The sequence below is a fragment of the Dendrobates tinctorius genome, unplaced genomic scaffold, assembly GCF_039654945.1.
Source record: "Dendrobates tinctorius isolate UK_male_01 unplaced genomic scaffold, ASM3965494v1 ptg000022l, whole genome shotgun sequence".
Classification (NCBI taxonomy): domain Eukaryota; kingdom Metazoa; phylum Chordata; class Amphibia; order Anura; family Dendrobatidae; genus Dendrobates; species Dendrobates tinctorius.
Genome location: NW_027361690.1, coordinates 118,371,999 through 118,397,374, shown reverse-complemented (window position 1 = coordinate 118,397,374; position 25,376 = coordinate 118,371,999). Strand labels below are relative to the sequence as shown.

At 42.9% G+C, this 25,376-nt stretch overlaps 1 protein-coding gene across 1 annotated transcript in view; it reads left to right on the top strand.

Annotated features, from left to right (window-relative positions):
* The window catches only part of GMCL1 (germ cell-less 1, spermatogenesis associated), a 173,534-nt gene that overhangs the window by 123,205 nt on the left and 24,953 nt on the right, over positions 1-25,376 (top strand). Inside the window, exons 11-12 of the mRNA XM_073569094.1 lie at positions 7,338-7,407; positions 13,568-13,643. Coding sequence (XP_073425195.1) covers positions 7,338-7,407; positions 13,568-13,643 — 146 coding nt within the window. The remainder of the gene's footprint in view (positions 1-7,337; positions 7,408-13,567; positions 13,644-25,376) is intronic.

Here is a 25,376-nt window from a genome sequence, read left to right as displayed (position 1 = left end):
CATAGAGGTGGCCTTTGTGAAAGAGTGGGCAGAAAAAAAGCCTTTATTTACACACACATTTTAAGGCACGTGTTGAGTTTGCCAAAACACAGGTAAACCCTATGTCTGTCTCCAAACCAACACAGTTCATCACCCAAAGAACTCCATCCCCACAGCAAAACTTGGTAGTGGAAGTATCATGCTGTGGGGATGTTTTTTGGCAGCGGGGACAGGGAAAATGGTCCAAGTTGAGGGGAAGATGGATGGTGTGAAATAAAGGGATGTTCTTGAGCAAAACCTTTCAGTCTGTCAGTGATTTCAGACTGGAGGTTCACCTTCCAACAAGATAATGACCCAAAGCATACTGCTAAAGCAACACTCAAGTGGTTTAAGGGGAAACGTGTAAATGTTTTGGAGTGGCCTAGTCAAAGCCCAGACCTTAATCCAATTGAGAAAATCTGGTCAGACTTTAAGATTGGTGTTCACCAGAGGAAACCGGAGAAGGAACGGGCAAAAATCCCAGTGGCCAGATGTGGAAAGCTCATAGAGACTTATCCAAAGCAACTTAAAGCTGTAATTGCCGCAAAAGGAGGATCTACAAAGTACTGACTTTAAGGGGGTAAATAGTTATACACATTGAAGTTTTCAGTAATATTGTCTTATTTGTTGTTTCCGTCACAATAAAAAGAAAACCAAATGCTCACAGTTGTAGGCATGCTCTTTCCATGAACTGTATGAAACCCTAAAAAGAAAAACAGAAATTCACGGTTGTGAAGTAGCAAAAAACATAAAATGCCGAAAGGGGCAATACTTTCTCAATGCGATCCATGTGGTACTGAATCCATTAATTGCCAACAGCAGAATGATTCTCTTATCGGTTTTGTGGCGTGTCACATGAGCCACTATAAACAGGACCACCCGTAGTACCGTATATTACTGTCTGAAGGATGATTTACACGAAAAAAGTGTCACTCTTTAAACCCACAGTCATTCTCCAAATATCCCGCACTTCTTAATTTGTAGGTCCGCAAGCATTGAGGACAGATAAAATGAAATGCAGCTGCCAGGACCAGACGAATCAGTGTCCTGTTGGTTTACTTGTCATGGAAACAAACTGGTCCCCATTTGTAGCTATAAACTAACAATGATAGCCTTGCTTATAATCTCCCATTTGCCAAGGTTCACTGGGACAAAACGAGTGGCTGCATGGCGTCTAATCCGGGACAACTCCAGGCTGCTCCATAATAATGGCCAGCCCCAAGGTTACATGAAATACCGACATTGGCTCGTTATATTTTTCCTTTTTATGCTTGGATTTTCCATTAATGCTGAGTTTTGGTCTGGCAGTGTGAACAATGCTCGGTGGTTAGTAATAATTCCCCTTTTAGACAAGGAAGTTACTGGAAACCAGTTTGATAATATTATGGGGCGTGGCCTCCCTGAACCCACCATTTTCACCTGACGCAAGCTTATTGAAAATGGGCTTAGAATAATTTTTCCTTAATGGAAACCACCTGCACGTCTTTCCATATGGAAGTAGTACTATGGTTGTGCCAGTGCGCTTTTCCCTAATAAAAATGTTGCTTTTTTTGTACAGGTCCCGATGTGCCAGTTATGAGAAATCGAATGTAGCATCAGTATGCAAATCAGGCAGACAGTGCTCTGGGGGCGTGTCGGTGCACTTTCAATCTCATTTGCATGTGGATTTTACTTTAGATTTCTACTTTTTTATTTTTTTTATTTTGAGGACAAGCACCTACACAACCGTACCGCTGCTTCCATTTGTAAGAGCATGCTGATGGGGGTTCCCTTTTAAGTGGAATACACAATTTTTGTGGAAGCACTTGTGAAAGTGGCCCTGGAATGATTGGAGAATATTTGTAAATGTGTCTTTAATAAAAGATGGCGGGAAAAGTATTCCAGTCTGATGTATAGTGAATTTTCTGGGTTGAATTTGTCACCAGCTGTGGAATACCCAGATAGAAAAACTGCATGCCCCAAGTCCAGCGATGCGGGGACCCATGTCTTACAAATCACTGCATTATCGGTCTACCTGTAGATCCATAGAGGCTTCTGTTCCAGTATAGCGCACGGGTGTTATGGGGTCCGCACCACCATATTGGTAGTCAAAAGGCGTCATTGTGTAGACTTGGAAGCTAATCTCAGCCCGCACTGCTGCATGTAATGGGAACAGACATTATTGATTCTTTAACACACACAGAAAAAGAAGCTGAGGGGGTTTTATTTTTTTTTTTCTATATATACAAATTGTTCTTTTGCTTCCAAGATATACGGCAACAAATCAATTTTTTTTTTAATCGCACCCGATTACAATACACAGTGAATAGCTGAGACGCACAACGGGAGAACGGTGAACTCAGATACTAAGAGACCTTGGGAAAATAAGACAATTGTTCTTTTCACCTGCTGACTTCTCAACCAGAAGAAAGGGCTGACGAACATGAATCCTGTCCTCATGTAACCCTGATAAATGACTACCTCTGACATCCACTGCACAAATGTGTTGTGTTTTTTTTTTTTTTTTTTTTTTTTGTTCAAGGAAATTGCGTAAATTATTTTAACCCCTTCACCGCCTTAAGATTTTTAGTTTTACTCTTGTTTTTCGCTCTCCTCCTTCCCAGAGCCAGAACTTTATTTTTTTCTGCCAATATAGCTTTGTGAAGGCTTGTTTTTTGCGGGATGAGTTGTACTTTCGAACGACACTATTGGTTTTACCATATAGTGTACTGGAGACCGTGCTGGAACGTACTGGAAAAAGTGCTGTGAAATTAAAAAAAAAAAAAAAAAGGTGCAAATCCGCAATTGTTTTTTTGTTACTTTTTACCACGTTAAGTAAATGCTAAAACTGAGCTGCCATTATGATTCTCCAGGTCATTACGAGTTCACAGATGCAAAACGTATAGGTTCTTTTTTTATTTAAGTAGTGAAATAAAAAATAATCCAAAGCTTGTAAAGGGGGGAAAAAAGTTGCTATTTTCGATGACTCCATAGCACCTCCATTTTTCGGATCTGTGGCTGTGTGAAGACTGTTTTTTTGCTCGCTGAAGTGACTTTTTTATTGGTACCGTTTGGGGTTTTGATCACCCGTTATTGCATTTTATTGCAATGATGTGGCAACCAAAAAATTGTAAATCTGGTATATGTATATGTGTATTATTTTTTTTTTTTTTACTTTCCTCAATAGGAGACTTGAAGCTGTGATCATCCGATTGCCTGTGCTTCAGCCCTGCTATATGTTGCATAAATCATGATCTCCAATGGACATCATCCCAAGAGATTTATAATGACAGACAGAGGTCTTCTGCAGAACGCCTCCAGCGGTCATGACGATCCAACGGCACCCCCCGATCATGGATAGGGGTGCTGATAGGCGTTTCTTGTGACACGCTTCTGATCAGCGTGAGCGTTTGGCACCTGCATTTAGCTTAACAGCCGCAGGTGGATCGCGATTGCACCCTCGGCTGTTAGACGCAAATGACAACTGATCAGCTGGGCTCTACGCCGAAGTGCACATTAAATGCAGGGACATGACCTTACCGTTCAAAAGTTTAGGGTCACTTAGAAATGTCTTTATTTTTTAAAGAAAGACACAGGTTTTTTTTTCCCAATGAAGCTAACATTAAATGATTCAGAAATACACTCTAAACATTGTTAATGTGGTATATTACTATTCTAGCTACAAACGTCTGGTTTGTAATGCAATAGGTGTATAGAGGCCCATTTCCAACAACCATCACGCCAGTGTTCTTATGGTACTTTGTGTTTGCTAACTGTGTAAGAAGGATAATGAATGGTTAAATACCCTTGAAAACCCTTGTGCAAGTATATTAGCACAGCTGAAAACAGTTTGGCTGATTGGAGAAGCTATAAACCTGACCTTCCTTTGAGTTAGAGAAAACAAAAAACACAAATATCCTGAACTAAAAAGTAAAAAATATACTGCAAACAATGCACAAAGGTAACAATAATAAGGGTATTTAGTAAACATAATTTTGATCAAAATAATGTACAAGCCATCCCGCCACGTCACGGCAACCCTTGTGGGACAGTCCCTACTCTAGTATTTAAAACCTTTTCACTTGCCAAGTGGCATGAAATGTGAATAAGGGTCGAGCGGCTGAACCACTAGTAACAGCTTAGGGCAGACTGGATGGCTTTCCCAGCTCAGAAAGAGGGTGGTCACACCCATATATGCACTGAATGCACAATGAAATGAATAAAAAACAAATCTGAACTGAGAAAAGTAAGTCAATGTGCACGCACAATGCAAGTGCACATCAACACATGACCACCAACCAGAGAAAACAAAAAACACAAATATCCTGAACTAAAAAGTAAAAAATATACTGCAAACAATGCACAAAGGTAACATTAATAATAATAAGGGTATTTAGTAAACATAATTTTGATCAAAATAATGTACAAGCCATCCCGCCACGTCACGGCAACCCTTGTGGGACAGTCCCTACTCTAGTATTTAAAACCTTTTCACTTGCCAAGTGGCATGAATGTGAATAAGGGTCGAGCGGCTGAACCACTAGTAACAGCCTAGGCCAGACTGGATGGCTTTCCCAGCTTAGAAAGAGGGTGGTCACACCCATATATGCACTGAATGCACAATGAAATGAATAAAAAACAAATCTGAATTGAGAAAAGTAAGTCAATGTGCACGCACAATGCAAGTGCACATCAACACATGACCACCAACCAGAGAAAACAAAAAACACAAATATCCTGAACTAAAAAGTAAAAAATATACTGCAAACAATGCACAAAGGTAACCCTTGTGGGACAGTCCCTACTCTAGCCATCCAGTCTGGCCTAAGCTGTTACTAGTGGTTCAGCCGCTCGACCCTTTTTCACATTCATGCCACTTGGCAAGTGAAAAAGTTTTAAATACTAGAGTAGGGACTGTCCCACAAGGGTTGCCGTGACATGGCGGGATGGCTTGTACATTATTTTGATCAAAATTATGTTTACTAAATACCCTTATTATTATTATTATTGTTACCTTTGTGCATTGTTTTCAGTATACTTTTTACTTTTTAGTTCAGGATATTTGTGTTTTTTGTTTTCTCTGGTTGGTGGTCATGTGTTGATGTGCTCTTCCTTTGAGCTAGTTGAGAATCTGGAGCAATACATTTGTTGGTTCCATTAAACTCTCAAAATGGCCAGAAAAAAAGAACTGTCATGTGAAACACGACAGTCTATTCTTGTTCTTAGAAATGAAGGCTATTCCATGTGTGAGAAATTGCCAAGAAACTGAAGATTTCCTGCAACGGTGTGTGCTACTCCCCTCAGAGGAGAGCACAAACAGGCTCTAACCAGAGTAGAAAGAGAAGTGGGAGGCCCCACTGCACAGCTGAGCAACAAGACAAGTACATTAAAGTCTGTAGTTTTAGAAATTGACGCCTCACAGGTCCTCAACTGGCAGTTTCATTAAATAGTACACGAAAAACGCCAGTGTCAATGGTGAAGAGGCGACTCCGGGATGCTGGCCATCAGGGCAGAGTGGCAAAGAAGAAGCCATATCTGAGACTGGCTAATAAAAGGAAAAGATTAATATGGGCAAAAGAACACCAACATTGGAGAGAGGAAGATTGGAAAAAAAGTGTTATGGACAGACGGATCCAAGTTTGAGGTGTTTGGATCACACACAAGAACATTTATGAGACGCAGAACAACTGAAAAGATGCTGGAAGAGTGCCTGATGCCATCTGTCAAGCATGGAGGAGGTAATGTGATGGTCTGGGGTTGCTTTGGTGCTGGTAAAGTGGGAGATTTGTACAAGGTAAAAGGGTTTTTGAATAAGGAAGGCTATCACTCCATTTTTCAACGCCATGCCATACCCTGTGTACAGCGCTTGATTGGAGCCAATTTCATCCCACAACAGGACAGGGACCCAAAGCACACCTCCAAATTATGCAAGAACTATTTAGGGAAAAAGCAGGCAGCTGGTATTCTATCTGTAAAGGAGTGGCCAGCGCAGTCATCATATCTCCACCCCATTGAGCTGTTGTGGGAGCAACTTGACCGTATGGTACGCAAAAAGTGCCCATCAAGCCAAACCAACTTGTGGGAGGGACTTCTGGAAGCATGGGGGGAAATTTCTCCAGATTACCTCAGCAAGTTAACTGCTAGAATGCCAAAGGTCTGCAATGCTGTAATTGCTGCAAAGGGAGCATTCTTTGATGAAAGCAAAGTTTGAAGGAGAAAATTATTTCAAATAAAAATCTTTTTTTCGAACCTTGTCAATGTCTGGACTAGACTTTAAATTCATTTGGCAACTCATTTGATAAAGTATGAGTTTTCATGGAAAACACAATTGTCTGGGTGACCCCAAACTTTTGAACGTAGTGTACCTATACGTCTAAGGTTGTGATGGGGTTAAACCTAACTTTGCTGCTGTTCTTAGCAGAAGCAGGGAAAATAAGTTCTAATTAATCTGCTGCTGAGTTTGATGCCAAGTGTCCGCTGTGCGTCCCTTACCCAGTGACGTGTCCCGGGCATTCAGTAGCAGACCACCTGCTCTACAGTGATGGCTGCAGTAAACACCCATGTCCTAGGAGCTATTTCTCAGGCTTAGGAAAATTCTGAGGGTCTGCTAATGAACGTTCCAGACAATTGGAAGGAATGTGTCATCAGAAAATGACCTATTGTTTAAATCTATTTTTTTGTTTTGGTGTTTTATTACAGTATGTATTCTTTTTTTTTTTTTCTTTTACCTGTGATAGTAGGCCATTCACATGTCTGACTTTTTTTTGAGATCCCCTGAAAATTGCAGAGACATGTGCGATTTTTATCAAAATTGGCAATGCAAGTCAATGGGTAATCTGACCATAGTTGATTGACATCTGAGCGCTGACCAGCTTTCACGGAATGTCAGAATGGGGAAGGTGTAGAAACTTTTTTTTTTTTTTTTTCCTTCATGCAAGAAACACTGATGACAGTCTATCCACACTCTAATCAAAATGCTGATCAAAATCTTTTTCTGAACGAGCGCCCTTAGGTTCTCGAAATAACTCCAGCAAGAGGGCAGATTTCTATACCATACAGGGACTGTAGAATACTCGGCACTGCTATACTCTGTGCAGGGGCGTCTTCTGCCACTACGCTTTTATTCCCTACGTAGATGAGCAATTTAGCTCGTACAAGGATCTTTAGAATAAGGGACGTACACAGGGGTAAAAACTGAAACTTTACATTTCTGGATTAGTTTTATATTTGAGAGACTTTTTAATTATGACTGCTGATTGATGGCCCAAGCTATGTGTTGTGTAGCCAAGTGTGAAGAGCAGTGGTTACCTGTGAAGTTCATTGTTGGTTTCTCATTTCAGAGTGGTTGTCCTCCGTGTACAAGCAGCAGTGGTTCACCATGCTCCGCGCAGAGCAGGATAATGACACGGGGTGAGTGTATTTTCCTCCATTCAAGAACATGTCATGCGCCACACAGACCTCTTAAGAAGGAAACAAGTCATTTAGGCCAAGAGGACCTGTTACTGGCTCAAGAGACCAGTTTCTGCTCATGTTATTTCTGCTGTTCCCCTGAGTGTTTTATTTTTGTTAAATCCATCATTCTATTCTAGACATATGGGCCTTTTTTATTTATTGCAACCTTTTTATGGTCTCCTCTGAGGGGGCATGGCTCACAGGAGTCTCTGGGGCACAACTTTAGGATTCTCTGTATTACCCTGTGAGCAATGCCTCTTGGTTAAAGACTAGTGATGAGTGAACGTCCTCGAATACGGTGTTATCCGAGAATGCCTGTTGACTAACCAACTATCTTCGGCATGCTCGAATAATATGTTCTAGTCCCCCTGGCTGCACGACTCGCGGCTGTTCAACAGATACAGCACGTGCATGGATTGGCTGTTTGTAAGCAATCCCTACATGTGTTGTGGCTGTCCAACAATCTTGAGACATTCAGCCCCGGGAACTAAAACAGATTATTCAAGCATGCGCTGACACTCAAGCATGCTCTGATAACACCTTATCCGAGCATGTTCGCTCATCGCTATTAAAGACCATAAAAAGTGGCATGAGAGATTTTGTCTGGCCTTGCTACAAGTCTGCGTTCACTCTGTGACTTCAGAGTTGTGAATCCCCCTAGTGCGCGCATTGCGACTATTCTCCGGAGCTGAGTGTGTGATCTTCATGCATCTGGACTGTGTTCAGCCTCTATTAATGCCCTTGCATTGAGCAAGTCCGCACCTTACTTTCTGCAAATCACATACTTGTCGTCTCGCGCCCTTCTGCCAGTACCGGAAAATAGTCACCGTGCGAACTGTGAGGATTTACAAGTTTGAAGTCACATAGTGATTGTAGAATTGTGCCTAACGCTGCACAACCCTTTTAAATAAAAAAGGCCTGTGTGTTTGGAACCATATGACTGATCTAAGAAAGAAAAAAAATCCTGTTGCTCGGGAGCAGAGGGAATAAAATATGTGCAGTAACTGGTTGCCCACTTTTGGCTTGGCCGCTGGTGCTCTTCAAGGTCACCATTCACATTAGATGGATGTTGACCAAACCTTTTCCGGCCTGGCCCTCTAATGTGTATGGGGGTTTCCAGTATCTTCCTCGATGGGGGAAAAGATTCAGACTTGGGGCATTTTATCATGCACGATCCTTTTTTTACTCAGGTAAAGTAATTGTTAGAAATGTGAGATTAACTTGCTTTCCTTATAAGAACAAATGCATGCTGTAGTGATTCGAGCATGCATGTGTATGGATGACAGGTAGGGCTAGCTTGTGACCAAGCAAACTATCTGAAGTTTATGGCTAGTTTTCCAGCTGTTAGAGGTATTTATTGACTACCTCATTAGCCTAAGTGGATGCCATTTTGGCTTTATATTCGCTGTATAAGGCCTCTTGCACATGGCTGTATTACGGAACCTTAGAAATGCATGGGTTTTGCTGTACCTCTATATTGTGGCACGCGTCTTCTGCGGTAATAGTTAATTTTTGCCAGAGCTGTATATGTTAGTGCCACACGCTCTGTAGAGAAAATTAAGTGACCACTGCACAGTTTTATAAAAATCAGCTTCTCTACACATCTGACAGCCATTCCATTCCAGTGTCCGTTGAATTCTAACCAGAGTACACCACATTCTACTTAATGTGCTTCTGATTAGGTGATCATCTGAACCAAATCTTATTTTAACGAAGGAAAGTATAAAAAAAACCCTGCTGTGGTGTTCGCCATCCTCTTGAAACAGGACAAGCTGGATCCATGGCAAAACAAGTGCTAGTAATATCCGAAAAATAATAGGAATGAAAAAATAACTTTTAACCATGCCAAAGGAGTTGAAAAGAAAAGTCTTGAGTGAGGAAAAGAAGGGCTCAATTCTGGCTTTACTAGCAGTTGCCTCCATCCTTAAAATTTCTAAGATGGCAGTCCATTACAACAAGATCAAGCAGCAGACATTGGGGACAACAAAGCTACAGACCAGCAGAGGGTGAAAACCACTCTCCACTGACCGGGATGACCATCATCTTATTGGAATGTCACTCAGCAACGGCAGCATGACATCAAGTGACCTACAAAAGGAATGGCAAATGGCAGCAGGGGGTGAAGTGCACGGCAAGAACAGTTCGTAACCGGTCATGTAAAGGTAGAAAAAAAACTTTCATCAATGAACAGCAAAGGAAAGGCAGGCTGAAGTTTGCCAAGGACCATAAGGATTGGACCATAGAGGACTACAGTAAGGTAATCTTCTCTGATGAGTCTAATTTTCAGCTTTGCCCAACACCTGGTCTTCTAATGGTTAGACGGAGACCTGGAGAGGCGTACAAGCCACAGTGTCTTGTACCCACTGTGAAATTTGGTGGTGGATTGGTGATGATCTGGGGATGCTTCAGCAAGGCTGGAATTGGGCAGGTTAATCTTTGCGAAGGATGTAAGAATCAAGCCGCATACAAGGTTATCCTGGAAAAACAGTTTATTCCTTCTCCTCAGGCAATGTTCCCCAACTTTGAGGACTGGTTTTTCCAGCCGGACAATGCGCCATGCCACACAGCTAGGTCAATCAATGTGTGGATGAAGGACCACCACATCAAATCCCTGTCATGGCCAGCCCAATATCCAGACATGAACCCCGTTGAAAACCTCTGGAATTTAATCAAAAGGAAGATGGATAGTCACAAGCCATCAAACAAAGAAGAACTGCTTACATTTTTGTACCAGGAGTGGCATAAGGTCAACCAAAAGCAGTGTGAAAGACTAGTGGAAAGCATGCCAAGACACATGAAAGCTGTGATTAAAAATCATGGTTATTCCACAAAATATTGATTTCTGAACTCTTCCTGAGTTAAAATATTAGTATTGCTGTTTCTAAGTGATTATGAACTTGTTTTCTTGGCATTATTTGAGGTCTGCAAGCACTGCATTTTTAGTTATTTTGCCCATTTCTCATTTTCTGAAAATAAATACAAAATTTAGTTTTTGGAAATTCGGAGACATGTCAGTAGTTTATAGAATAAAAGAGCAATTTACATTTTACTCAAGAATATACCTATAAAGCGAAAAATCAGACAAACTGAAAACTTTGCAGTGGTCTCTTAATTTTTGCCAGAGCTGTATGTGAGACCTAAATGATCCATAGAATAGCTGTATGCCCCATGCAACAGGTGAGACTGGATCCAGCATAATGAGAGCCAATGCTAAGGGGAGGATCCAATGCCATTTTTGGCACAGGACAGACCCTTGTGCGTGATCTGATCAAATGGACGTGTGAAAGAAGGTGAAGTCTCATTGCAGTCCCTTTAGTCCCAAATCTAAAAATATCAAAGATGGCCATACCGCCCGGTTCTGTTTGGCAATGGTAGACATCATCCTTTGTTTTACAAGACCATAATCTATTTAGTAGAGGTCGAGAATTGTCAGCCAAGCTACAAAAGAAAGCCTCACATCAGGTCAGATTTACAAAGAAAACTCCTTTTTGATCTCTCCGTAATAAAACCTTGCAGCCTTTAGGCAAAGCTTTGTCTCTTTAAATAATTGAGCGTCCTGAAATACCTTGGCATTGTTACATAGCGGCGTGGTAATGATGATAACTGTGCCTGGCTGCCAGCACTGTCTCACTCTCGCTATCTGCTCCGTTGCATCTTGTCAGCCACATAAAGGATCCTCAGTTCTTGGAGTGGGGAAGTGTTCAGCCTCGTCCTGCGGGAAAATCCACTGTGCTCGAAATAGACAGTGTTGCCTTAGTTCACCTGTGAATAATCGTCTCATTGCTAGGCCTCTGGGACCTAGCTGTGGAAATGATAGATGATACAAGAAATTTAAAGCTTCTTGGAATAGCCATGTGGCAAACCTGAAGTCAGATGATTAAAGGAAGAATGTGTCTGAACCTTCGGTTTTATGTTGCCTACAGATTTGCATTGACTAACCTTTGTCTCAAAATGTCAGCTTGGTTCACAGGATTTTACCTTTTTTATGGGCTAATTCAGACTCTAGATCCATTTTCTTCTTAAGTCATTTGCTTTTGATGTGCAAAACTGTCTCTGTGATAATTCCACACACAGGTTTAAAAAGAACTATTAAGTTCAACCTTTTTTCAGACTTCACCGGTTAATAGAACAGGTGCCTTCGAGCATATACACTAGGAAGGTCCATCACTTCCCATCATGTGTAGGAAGATGTTCTCAGAGTAGATATTCTGATCTGATACTAGTAAGGAGAGACCACCTACGTTTGGTCTACCCTGTCTTTCTGATCTGGAGATACCGGGGTGCTGAAGTTAGAAGAGCATGCTCACATTTCTGTCCATGTTGTTTTTCTGATCTTTACCCTTGATGTCTCCAGTATTAGATCAAAAAGACATGGTAGACAGCAGTGTCAGCAACAACTTTTTACTTCTGCACCTCTGATATCTCCAGTATATGATCAGAAAGACCGAGTGGACTGCAGTGTGCATATTCTCCCCAGGCCACAGCCGCAGAGCTTTCTTCTGCACATGTTCAAAGACCACTGTCCTATTCTGAGATGGGTTTATGTCATTGTAACAAGGCGGGTGACCATTTAACTCTATAATGATTACCTCTGTAGATAAAAAAAAAAAAAAGCGTGATTTGCAAATTAAAGGTATTTAGGAATTTTTTTTATCATGACATTTCGTCTCTTTAATTTATATTTTCGGACTATCCCTTTAAAGTATTGACCACTTATATTTAGTGTAAGGGTGCTTTCACATTGCGTTCTGTGTTCCCTTCAAGACATACGTTGAACATCCCCGAGAAAGCTGGGTTCAGAAACATGCTCTGACGGGGGCCATAGACTGTACTGGTGATGGCAGAGCAAACGTGAGCGCTGACGTGCACCATTTTTAGGAGTGTACGCCTACAGGCAGACACTTAGACATAGACTAGTCTACTGGCCCCCTCGGCGCATGCATTCTGACCCCATTCTCTTTTTTTTTTTTTTTTTTTTTTTTTAATGGCCAGATGTTTTACTGAACTGAATAGTAATAATGGAAATGGGGAAAAAACAGTAGAAAGTTGGCATTCTCAGCTCTATCTGGTGCATATTTGCTGCCCTATGGGATGTGCTATGAACGACACATTACCAATCCATGGAATAAATAGTAAATGTATGATGGAATAGGAATCCTGACTTATGGGACCCTTCCTATTATAAGAGCAGGGGGGGGGGGGGGGGTCAAAGTCCTTTTTTTAGTGAGCCTGTGTGACCACTGCTCTACTAGAGGTCTATAACATTTAATGCAGCAGTGTTGCACATGCTCGATAAGGGAAGAGCAGGGAAGTGGTCGTACACGTCAATCCAGGAACTGCTTCATCTTACATCCGATGTCCCTGCATACCACTGCTGGTCATTGCTTACTTATGCCACCCATGGGCAGTAGGTGGCCTTCAGGTGAGACACTGGGGTAAATGATGTGTCCCAAATGTATAATTTGATATAACATTGCAGATTAGGGCAAGTTAAGAAATACTATAAAGTGGCCCACCCCTCTTAGTGAAGTTCTCTGCCCTTTTGTTGCATGACGATAAGCTATAAATTGGTGGAAGGCCATGACAAGAGACGCCCCAACCCTTGGTTTTAATTCCTGATGTTAAGTGACACTAGACAGTTACATTGTGAGCCATAAAAACAGTGATTTTAGTTCCCAGCATGAATGGGAAGCCTGAGGTAGGAGCCTTTTTGGATGGTGAATAACAATGCTGACATGTTTTGCAACATTTTCCTTGCATATAATTAGACTGCTGTAGACTCAACTCTCAGATCACTGCCTGTCTACTAGTGAGTATGAAATTGCTTGTATCCCTTCCAATTAAGACACTGATAACACCATTTCAGAATGTAATTAACTGGGAATGAAACCAGAAAACACAAAGGCAGACTTGTCCCGAGCTGCAAGGTTCTATCGGTTTCATATGATCTTGACTTTCTGGAGGATTCTGCTGGGGAATGTCGGGGATTTAAATAGCCTGAAGCGCATATTTAGGAAGAAGTTCAAATCATTCAACCTTTCTGTGGAGCTTTTTGTGTACTTTTAATTTTTGTGTTGCACTCGTGGAGTAAAACCCAGCTCATCATTATGTGTTGTAGCCCTCAAGAAATCAATAAGGAAGATCTGGAGAACAACAGCACGAGATGCGGCAGGAGACTCGCGAAAGACGGTGATGTAAGAGCGTTAAAAGGCTTTGCTTTGCCTTTCTATCTAAAAAAAAAATTCAGGCATTTATAGAAAATAGCTTTCCTTTCCTTTAATGGATTCCTACATTTGTGTCAGAAAGAGTTAAGTAATGGGCCCAGCCATTAGCTAGAGGTGTTCTTTTTTTACTGTGATGGGTAAGATGTTGTTCAGTATGGTTTTGCTTTGTAACGTATGTGTCAGTATTCACGAGAATATATGCTATAAGTCACCCTTAGGCTAAGTGCACACGGACTTTTTAGCCCTGCGGATTTTTACGCACAGAATAGAAGAAATCCGCAGGCCAAATGACCTGCATTTTTCCTGCGGATTTCTTCCTTTTTTCTTGCGGTTTTCCCCTGCGGATTTCCCCCTGCAGATTTGGAGAATGGAGCTGGTGGAAAACCGCACAAAACAAGTGACATGCTGCATATTTTGAACCACAAGAAAACCGCGTGGAAAAATCCGCAGCGTCTGCACAGCGTTTTTTTTTTTTTTTTTTTCATTTGATTAACATGCTACTGTACATCACAATGCGGATATGCGGCATTTCTGCGCGGTAAAATCCGCTGCGGATCCACTGGATATCTGCATTGTGTGCACATGGCCTTACTGCTGAACAAAGTGGAGAGATATATTTAGATGGATGGATAGATATACAGCTCTGGGAAAAAATTAAGAGACCACTTTCAAATGTTCAGTTTGTCTGATTTTTGTCTTTATAGGTATATTTTTGAGTAAAATGTAAATTGTTCTTTTAGTCCACAAACATCTGACAACATGTCTCCGAATTTCCAAGCAATAAATTTAGTTGTTTTTTTTTTTTTTTTTTTTTCTGAAAAGGAGAAATGGTCAAAATTAAAAGAACTGCTTTCAGACCTCAAATAATGCAAAGAAAACAAGTTCATAATCATTTAGAAACAACAATACTAATGTTTTAACTCAGGAAGAGTTCAGAAATCAATATTTTGTGGAATAACCATGATTTTTAATAACAGCTTTCATGCGTCTTGTCATGCTTTCCACCAGTCTTTCACACTGCTTCTGGCGCAAAAATGTAAGCAGTTCTTCTTTGTTTGATGGCTTGTGATTATCCATCATCCCCTTGATTACATTCCAGAGGATTTCATGGGGTTCAGGTCTGGAGAATGGGTTGCCCATGACAAGGTTTTGATGTGGTGGTCTCTTATTTTTTTGAGCAGTACACAGCTCTGGCAAAAATTAAAAGGAACACTAAAATACCACATCCTAAACATCACTGAATGAAATATTCCAGTTGCAAATCTTTGTTCATTATATAGTGGAATACATTGAGAACCATTAAACATAAAAATGATCAATCTAAACCAAAATTAATATCCCATGGAGGTCTAGATGTGGAATAATGCTCAAAATCAAAGTGGAAAATCAAAATTAAAGGCTGATCCAACCTCAGTGGAAATGCCTCAAGACAAGGGATTGATGCTCAGTGTTGATTGTGGCCTTCCCATGCCTGTATGACCTCCCTACAACACCTGGGCATGCTCCTGATGAGGCGGCTGGTGCTTTCCTGAAGAATCTCCTCCCAGACTTGGATTAAAGCATCTGTCCACTCCTGGACAGTCTGTGGTACAATGTGGCGTTGGTGGATGGAACGATACATTATATTCCAGATGTACTCGATTTGGATTCAGGTCTGAGGAACGGGCAGGCCAGTCCATAGCATCCATCTTCATGCAGGAACTGCTGACACACTTCAGCCACATGAAGCCTAGCATTGTCATGCATCAGAAAGAACCAAAGGCCAATTCCACCTTCATATGGTATCACAATGGATCTAAGGATCTCATCCTGTACCTAATGGCAGTCAGGGTACCTCTGGCCCTCTAAAGAAATGCCTACCCACGCTATTACTGACCCACTGCCAAACCGGTCATGCTGCAGGATGTTATAGGCAGCAGAACGTTCTCCACAGCATCTCCATGTCACTTCAGTCACGTGCTCAGTGTGAACCTGCTCTCATCCGTGAAGAGCACAGGGCATCAATGTGAATATGCCAATCTTGGTTTTCTCTGGCAAATGCCAATCGCCCTGCATGGTGTTGAGCTGTAGGGGTTGTTTTGCTAATTGCCTATCATTTCTATCTTGTTTAGTCCATTTTTACAACAGCTGGAGAAATTGACTCACAATCAGTGTTGCTTCAAAACAAGACAGGTTGTATAACTGAAGTGTGATTTCTCAAAAAATTAAAGCTCGGAGCGGACACCCGGGTGACTACAATCTAAGGGTACTGTTACACATAGCGATGTCCCAGTGAGCCCACCAACGATCCGACGTGGATGGGATCGCTGGGACTTTGTTAGCTGATCGCTGGTGAGCTGTCACATACAGCCCCTCCAGCGATCAGGACCAGCAAGCACGCTGGTTACCAACGTAAACATTGGGTTTCTAAGGGCCGCGGGGCCCTTAGAAACCCGATGTTTACCCTAGATACCAGCGTGCACTGCAGGCAGGGCAGGCGGTGGAGGCAGAGCGGCGCAGACAGACCGGCGTAGCTCTGCTATCTGCTACTCCGGTCAGACAAACTGGAGTAGCAGATAGCAGAGCTACTCTGGTCTGTGCGCCGCTCTGCCTCCACCTCCCACCCAGCCTGCAGTGCACGCTGGTATCTAGGGTAAACATCGGGTTTCTAAGGGCCCCGCGGCCCTTAACACCCAATGTTTACGTTGGTAACCAGCGTGCAGCGTCGCTCATCGCTGACTCCCGCTGCCACAAGCAGTGATGCGCGCTGGCTAGCGGGAGACCAGCGATGAAAAAACGGGCCAGGACGATCCAGCACGATCAGCGATACCCCGCGGGGGGCCGATCGCTGCTGGATGTCACACACAGCGATCTCGCTGGAGAGATAGCTGATGTTTCACAAAATCGGCGATCTCGTCGTGTAACGGGCCCTTAACTCGTTTTTCTTATCTTTCAGGTTACATCGGGGGCTTATCTACAGCATTACAGAATGGTGTAGATAAGCCCCTGGCAGTGGTCGCATCTCATAGGCCAAAAATTAGGTGACAGATTCCTTTATATTCCGTATACTTCCATTTTTTGTAGGAATTGTCTCCCTAAAATCTTGTTTGCTTCTGCAGCTGCTGCTTGACATTGAGTACTGCTGCTCAGCTTACTTGTACCCAGAATACCCAAGCCCTTCTCCTGTTCTGTAATGTCAAGTATATTTCCGTTTAATATATATGCAGCAATAGGATTATTCTGGCTGTAGTGCATTACTCTTACATTTATCTGCATTAAACCTCATCTAACAATTATTTGCCCATGCAGAAATATGATAGCGGTGTTTGCTCTGATTACCACAGAATTGTCATTTATGCTTGGGGCTCCCTTTAGAGGACAATTATTGTTGGGTTTTATGTAGGGCTGTGGAGTCGGTAAGCCAAACCTGCGACTCCGACTCCTCAATTTCCCTTACACCGACTCAGACTCCAACTCCACAACTTCGACTCCCACATACACTCACTGGCCACTTTATTAGGTACACCTGTCCAACTGTGTGTTAAGACTTAATTTCTAATCAGCCAATCACATGGCGGCAACTCAGTGCATTTAGGCATGTAGACATGGTCAAGACAATCTCCTGCAGTTCAAACCGAGCATCAGTATGGGGAAGAAAGGTGATTTGAGTGCCTTTGAACGTGGCATGATTGTTGGTGCCAGAAGGGCTGGTCTGAGAATTTCAGAAACTGCTGATCTACTGGGATTTTCACGCACAACCATCTCTAGGGTTTACAGAGAATGGTCCGAAAAAGAAAAAAAATCCAGTGAGCGGCAGTTCTGTGGCCGGAAATGCCATGTTGATGCCAGAGGTCAGAGGAGAATGGGCAGACTGGTTCGAGCTGATAGAAAGGCAACAGTGACTCAAATTGCCACCCGTTACAACCAAGGTAGGCAGAAGAGCATCTCTGAACGCACAGTGCGTCGAACTTTGAGGCAGATGGGCTACAGCAGCAGAAGACCACACTGGGTACCACTCCTCTCAGCTAAGAACAGGAAACTGAGGCTACAATTTGCACAAGCTCATCGAAATTGGACAGTAGAAGATTGGAAAAACGTTGCCTGGTCTGATGAGTCTCGATTTCTGCTGCGACATTCGGATGGTAGGGTCAGAATTTGGCGTAAACAACATGAAAGCATGGATCCATCCTGCCTTGTATCAACGGTTCAGGCTGGTGGTGGTGGTGTCATGGTGTGGGGAATTTTTTCTGGGCACTCTTTGGGCCCCTTGGTACCAATTGAGCATCGTTGCAACGCCACAGCCTACCTGAGTATTGTTGCTGACCATGTCTATCCCTTTATGACCACAATGTACCCAACATCTGATGGCTACTTTCAGCAGGATAATGCGCCATGTCATAAAGCTCGAATCATCTCAGATTGGTTTCTTGAACATGACAATGAGTTTACTGTACTCAAATGGCCTCCTCAGTCACCAGATCTCAATCCAATAGAGCATCTTTGGGATGTGGTGGAACGGGAGATTCGCATCAGGGATGTGCAGCCGACAAATCTGCGCCAACTGTGTGATGCCATCATGTCAATATGGTCCAAAATCTCTGAGGAATGCTTCCAGCACCTTGTTGAATCTCTGCCACGAAGAATTGAGGCAGTTCTGAAGGCAAAAGGGGGTCCAACCCCTTACTAGCATGGTGTACCTAATAAAGTGGCCAGTGAGTGTATATTGCTTATATTTAAGTGAAAAATTTATTGTAGTGCAATGTGAACATCAGACATTTAATCTTTTCTATGATCCAATAATCAAGATATTTAGAACATAATATCTATTTATTGGAATACAACTTTAGAACACAAAAAACTGTAATAAATTGTAAATATGTAATACACTGTATACATGTACATGTATACGGTACAGACCAAAGTTTGGACACACCTTCTCATTCAAAGAGTTTTCTTTATTTTCATGACTATGAAAATTGTAGATTCATTCTGAAGGCATCAAAGCAATGAATTAACACATGTGGAATTATATAATTAAAGTGTGAAACAACTGAAAATATGTCTTATATTCTAGATTCTTCAAAGTAGCCACCTTTTGCTTTGATTACTGCTTTGCACACTCTTGGCATTCTCTTGATGAGCTTCAAGTGGTAGTCACCAGAAATGGTCTTCCAACAGTCTTGAAGGAGTTCCCAGAGATGCTTAGCACTTGTTGGCCCTTTTGCCTTCACTCTGCGGTCCAGCTCTCCCCAAACCATCTCGATTGGGTTCAGGTCTGATGACTGTGGAGGCCAGGTCATCTGGCGTAGCAACCCATCACTCTCCTTCTTGGTCAAATAGCCCTTACACAGCCTGCAGGTGTGTTTGAGGTCATTGTCCTGTTGAAAAATAAATGATGGTCCAACTAAACACAAACCGGATGGAATAGCATGCTGCTGCAAGATGCTGTGGTAGCCATGCTGGTTCAGTATGCCTTCAATTTTTAATAAATCCCCAACAGTGTCACCAGCAAAGCACCCCCACACCATCAGCCCTCCTCCTCCATGCTTCACGGTGGAAACCAGGCATGTAGAGTCCATCAGTTCACCTTTTCTGCGTTGCACAAAGACACGGTGGTTGGAACCAAAGATCTCAAATTTGGACTCATCAGACCAAAGCACAGATTTCCACTGGTCTTATGTCCATTCCTTGTGTTCTCTAGCCCAAACAAGTGATGCGGTTTTTTAAAAATCTGATCTGCTTTTGCAGCTGAAAAACATATCCTCAAAAAACGCAGCAAAAACGCTGTGTGTGAATGTAGCCTTAGATCAGGAATAGAACAGTCATTTATACGACATATCTTAACTTTCCCAAATTCCTATGAAAAAATATTCAGCATATTCTGCATTGAACTACTATACCCAATTTATTATATATTTTAGGAGTCGGTTCATTTTATACCGACTCCAACTCCGACTCCACCAAAATGAGCACCGACTCCGACTCCACAGCCCTGGTTTTATGTGTAGCCTTAGACTTGCATTTACAGAATGTGCATTGTATTTGACTTCTACGTCTGTGGCATAATGAGGTTTCTGGGTTTGTATTGTTCATCATAACTCTCTTTACAAGATATCCCCAGTGTACACATTCTTGCATCTTGTAGAAATTGTGCAGACTGGTAGGACGAGACGTCTGGTGTTTAGAGTTGCCCTTCATGGTTCACTTATCAGAATATTGATTTTATAAGGAAGACAAATGGGCGGTACACAGATCGTCTGACAGATATGGGTCACTGAGAGTGTACATACTTGTCCAGGATGTCTGCTCCCATCGATCTGACCTTCGATGTAGCAGACTGCTAGGACAAGTTGTATATAAAGTCTCCATTATACAGAAACCAGCAGATGAAACCTGTCAACCAGTACTAACGAGCAGATTCCAGTAGGGAGCCTCTTTTTTTTTTTTTTTTTTTTTTTTTTTTAAATGTAGTAATCGATGCCTTATCTCCATTCTCCAGCCCCCGGTATATAGTGGGATTGTGAGAGGCGCCTTTGTGTGTGTCCTATGTGAAGGTCATAAATGTGAATTACTCTGGTATTATTACATTATTGTCATGCTATTGCTATTTTTCTTGCACATTTAGGCAAACGCGGCGGTTTTAACCACGCGATTTTGCCGCAAAAACGCGAAAAATAAGCATCCCATGCATTCCTATGGGATTCCGCAATGCTGTGCTAATGCTGCGGTTTTTACCGCGGCGGAATCGCTTCGCGGTAAAAAACGCAGCATGTTCATTAATTTTGCGGAATCGCGGCAATCCCGCACCCATAGGAATGCATTGTTCTGCTTACTTTCTGCATGTGGCTGTGCACACCATGCGAAAAGTAAGCAGAACATTTGCGGATGGTACCCACGGTCCGGAGGAGAGGAGATTCTCCTCCGGGCTTTGGGTACCATATCCCTGTAAAAAATAGAATTTAAAATAAAAAATATTGTTATTCTTACCTTCCGACGTCCCGCGCAGCCTTCCCGCCTCTCTCCACGCTGCCGTTCCCAGTAATCCTTTGCGAAAATGCCCGCGATGACGTCCGTTCTCGCGGGATCGCGAAGTATCGCGGTCATTCGCGCGACGTCATTGCGAATTACCGCGAGACGTCGCGATCCCGCGATAACGTACGTCATTGCGGGCATTTTTGCTTTCCTTTACTCCCTATATCCGATCACTCACTCGCTCTTGTCACCTGCATCTTAAAAACATCTCCAGAATCCAACCTTTTCTCACCTTTGAAACTGCTAAGACTCTTACTGTCGCTCTTATTCATTCTCGTCTGGACTACTGCAGCTCTCTTCTGATCGGTCGCCCTCTTACCAAACTTTCTCCTCTCCAATCCATCTTGAATGCGGCAGCCAGGGTCATATTTCTGTCCAGCCACTTCACCGATGCCTCCATCTTGTGCCAGTCATTGCACTGGCTACCTATTCGCTACAGGGTCCATTATATACTCATCTCTCTCGCTCACAAAGCTCTCCACAGTTCTGCACCGCCTAATATCTCCTCTCTCATTTCTGTCTATCGCCCTACACGTGCCCTCCGTTTTACAAATGACCTAAGACTAACATCCCCTGTAATCCGAACCTCGCACCTCCGTCTCCAAGACTTCTCTCGTGCTGCGCCAGCTCTCTGGAATGCACTTCCCCAGACGATCAGACTGATACCTAGCCCCGACCTAGTCAAGCGCGCTTTGAAAACCCATTTCTTCAAACAAGCCTACCACATCAACTACTCAGTAAACTGACTTTGCCCTGTTCCCTCCTTCCAAATATTATTCTGAATCTGCACCCTACTATTTATCTGTCTCCACACCCTCCATGCACACGATAACTGCACTTGATACTTGACTATTGCACTTAAACACACGGGCTGATGACCGGATCATGCAGCGTTATATGAAAATCCCTATTTATTATAATTGCCAGACCTGAAATAACAAGCACTTTTCACCTACTGTGTCCCCCCCATTTCCTTGTAGGTTGTAAGCTTGCGAGCAGGGACCTCACTCCTAATGTCACTGTTTATATTGTCTTAACTTGTATTGAATTTGTCTGTACATGTCCCCGCTTAATTGTAAAGTGCTGCGTAATATGTTGGCACTATATAAATAAAAATTAATTATTATTTTTGAAGCTGCTGAGGTAAAGTGAAAGCTGAGCTCTGGTTGCTATGGACAGTTGGACAACTAGAACAGTTTGACTGTGAGGCAGTCACACATTTTCTTAAAAAAATAAAGGGAACACTATAAAATACCACATCCTAGATTTCTACTCAAAATCATAGTGGAAAATCAAATTACAGGCTGATCCAACGTCAGTGGAAATGCCTCAAGACAAGGGAATGATGCTCAGTAGTGTGTGCGCGGCCTCCACGTGCCTGTATGACCTCCCTACAACACCTGAGCATGCTCCTGATGAGGCAGCAGATGTTCTCTTGAGGGATCTCCGACAAGACCTGGATTAAAGCATCAAGGCTGTAAGCACAACACCCACATGTGGCGTCGGGACCTCATGGACAGTTTGAGCAGACACACATGTTAGTGGCCTGCTGGAGGTCATTTTGCAGGGTTCTGGCACTGCTCATCCTGTTCCATGCTGTTCGGTTGTTATCCTGTTGTAGCCCCCTCCACATCTCCTGGTGTACTGGCCTGTCTCCTGTTATCTGCTATATGCTCTGGACACTACCAACAGATGCAGCTACTCTTCTTGCCTCAGCTCGCACTGATGTGCCAACCTGGATGAGATGCACTACCTGAGCAACCTCTGTGGGTTCCTACTGTGTCTCTAGGGGTAAGAGCAATGGCAAAATGCAAAAGTGACCAACAGCCAAAAAGGATGAGAACAGAGAAATGGACTGTGGTCCCCACCTGCAGAACTACTCCTTTATAGAGGTTGACTTGCTAATTGTCTATCATTTCTACCTGTTGTCTGATCCATTTGCACAGCAGGAGAAATTGATTCAAATTCGACGTTGCTTCATAACTGGACAGATTTCACAGAAATTTGATTGACTTGTAGTTACATTGTGTATAAGTGATCCCTTTATTTTTTTATAGAATATATATATATATACTCTACTAGATCTCTGATCAGTGTGAGGTGATTACTAAGGACTGTTTCTGCAAAATGCCGCCCAAAACAACCATCTATTGCGCAAGTTAATCGAAAAGCGAAGAAAGCAAAACTGTCTTAAACAGCTGAGACAAGTGAACATCGTGAGTACCGGCTTGAAAGGAAACTGATGAGACAGGATGAATCAAAGGCAGCTAAAACATATGAACACCTGGAACATCATCTTCAGGAGGAATGGATGAGACAGTCTGAATCAAGGGATGTGGAAACATCTGAACACCAGGAACTTCCGTTTTCACGAGAAACTGATGAGACAGGCTGAATAAAAGGCAGCTGAAACATCTGAACATTGGGAACCAAGTCTTCAGGAGAAACAAATGAGAGAGGCTGAATCAAGGGAAGCTGAAACATCTGAGCACCTGGAACGTTATCTTCAGGAGGAGTGGATGAGACAGGCTGAATCAAAGGCAGCTAAAACATCTTTACAAAAGGATGAACATCGTCAAAATTATCACATATGACATATGTAACATTTACAAAGATGTAGGAAGGCTGATTTGAGTTTGAAAGCGTTTCACTACAACCCAATTCAGGACTATAGGTCACTCCTTTGTCTGTGTTAACCACTGAATAGATTACACTGGGATGAGGTTGTTGAAGGGATGTATTATGCTGTCCCCTCTTAAATTTTTTTTTGTGTTTTTGAAAGGAGAGTAAATTTTAATATTTGAGTAAAAATTCCTTTAAAAAAAGTAGTTGCTGTTAACCTCAGTGTTGCAACAAATTTGTAAAAATCAACAACTGTTAACGCCAAACTAACAAAGATGTAGCATTGGAAATTTTTTTTTAACTGCTGAAGATGTCAACTTTAGGGTGAAACTGAAGATTTATCCTTAGCAAGCGTTAAAAACAATCTAGCATATAATTTTTCCTCAAGCGAACCTGTGATTATTTTGCTAGAGTATATCTCTCTTGGGTGAGAGTTGTTGTAAATTGTAAAGAATCCTGATACTAATATGTAAAACCGAATTTGTGTTATGTAGACGTTGGATGTGATAAACTTAAAGGTAACCTTAATAATGCATGTATTAACCTACATGCTAAAGCTAAAATTAACTGTCCAGGACCACTATCAATCTGTGCCATTGTGCGATGGAAGCCCACCCACAGCAGTGTAATTCATATCAGGGAATGTGCTGGGAGAGAGTAGTAAGAGATTAGCCATGCCTCTTCTCCTCCCTGCTCTCACAGCTCATGTACTGCTATGCAGGAGGTGTGTTCGTGCCAGCCTCAATACTAGTACGGTGCCGCAATTGCACAGGGAGGGGGCTCGCTGCGACCTTCCATCAAAACTTTGCGATGCGATCACGTTGTTCTGATGGTCTTTATGGAGACCCCCGGCTCCGATCCTGCAGGGAAGGTGGATTGTGCATCCTTCCCTGCCTGTCAGATACTGATCTAATACTCTGATATTTTTTTTAAAAAATCCAAACAAAAGAGATACCGTATATACTCATGTATAAGCTGAGATTTTCAGCCCATTTTTTTGGCCTGAAAGTCCCCCTCTCAGCTTATACACGGGTCATATACCTGGGGGTCGGCGGAGGAGGGGGAGCAGGGGTGTCAGAGATCATACTTGCCTGTCCTGCCGCGGTCTCTGCGGCCTCGCTCGCTTCTCCACTGTCTCCCTTCCTGTCTTCAGCGGTCACGTGGTGCCGGTCATTACCACTCATGAATATGCGCATATTCATGAGTGGTAATGAGCGGTACCACGTGACCGCTGAAGACAGGAAGGGAAGGGAGACAGTGGAAAAGCGAGCGAGGCTGCAGAGACCGCGGCAGGATGAGTGAGTATAGCGATATTCACCTGTCCCCCGGTCCATCGCTGCTCACCGCTGTCTGCTGTATCCTGTGTCGGTGACGTGATTAGTGTACGCCGCCCCTCTGCTGGCTGAACAGTCACTGACACAAGAAGCGGCAGACAGCGGCGATGGACACAGGAGAGGTGAGTATGGCTTTTTTTTTTTTTGAGCAGCATATGGGGGCATATTCTATGGAGCAGCATATGGAGGCATAGTCTATGGAGCAGCATATGGGGGCATATTCTATGGGGCAGCATATGGGGGCATATTCTATGGGGCAGCATATGGGGGCATAGTCTATGGAGCAGTGTATGGGGTCTATGGGGCAGCATATGGGGGGCATATTCTATGGGGCAGCATATGGGGTATATTCTATGGGGCAGCATATGGGGGCATAGTCTATGGAGCAGTATATGGGGGCATAGTCTATGGAGCAGTACATGGGGGCATAGTCTATGGAGCAGTATATAGGGGCATATGGGGCAGCATATGGGGGCATAGTCTATGGAGCAGTATATGGGGGCATAGTCTATGGAGCAGCATATGGGGGCATAAACTATGGAGCAGCATGTGGGGGCATAATCTATGAAGCAGCATATGAGGGCATAGTCTATGGAGCAGTATATGGGGGCATAGTCTATGGAGCAGTATATCGGGGCATAGTCTATGGAGCAGTACATGGGGGCATAGTCTATGGAGCAGTATATAGGGGCATATGGGGCAGCATATGGGGGCATAGTCTATGGAGCAGTATATG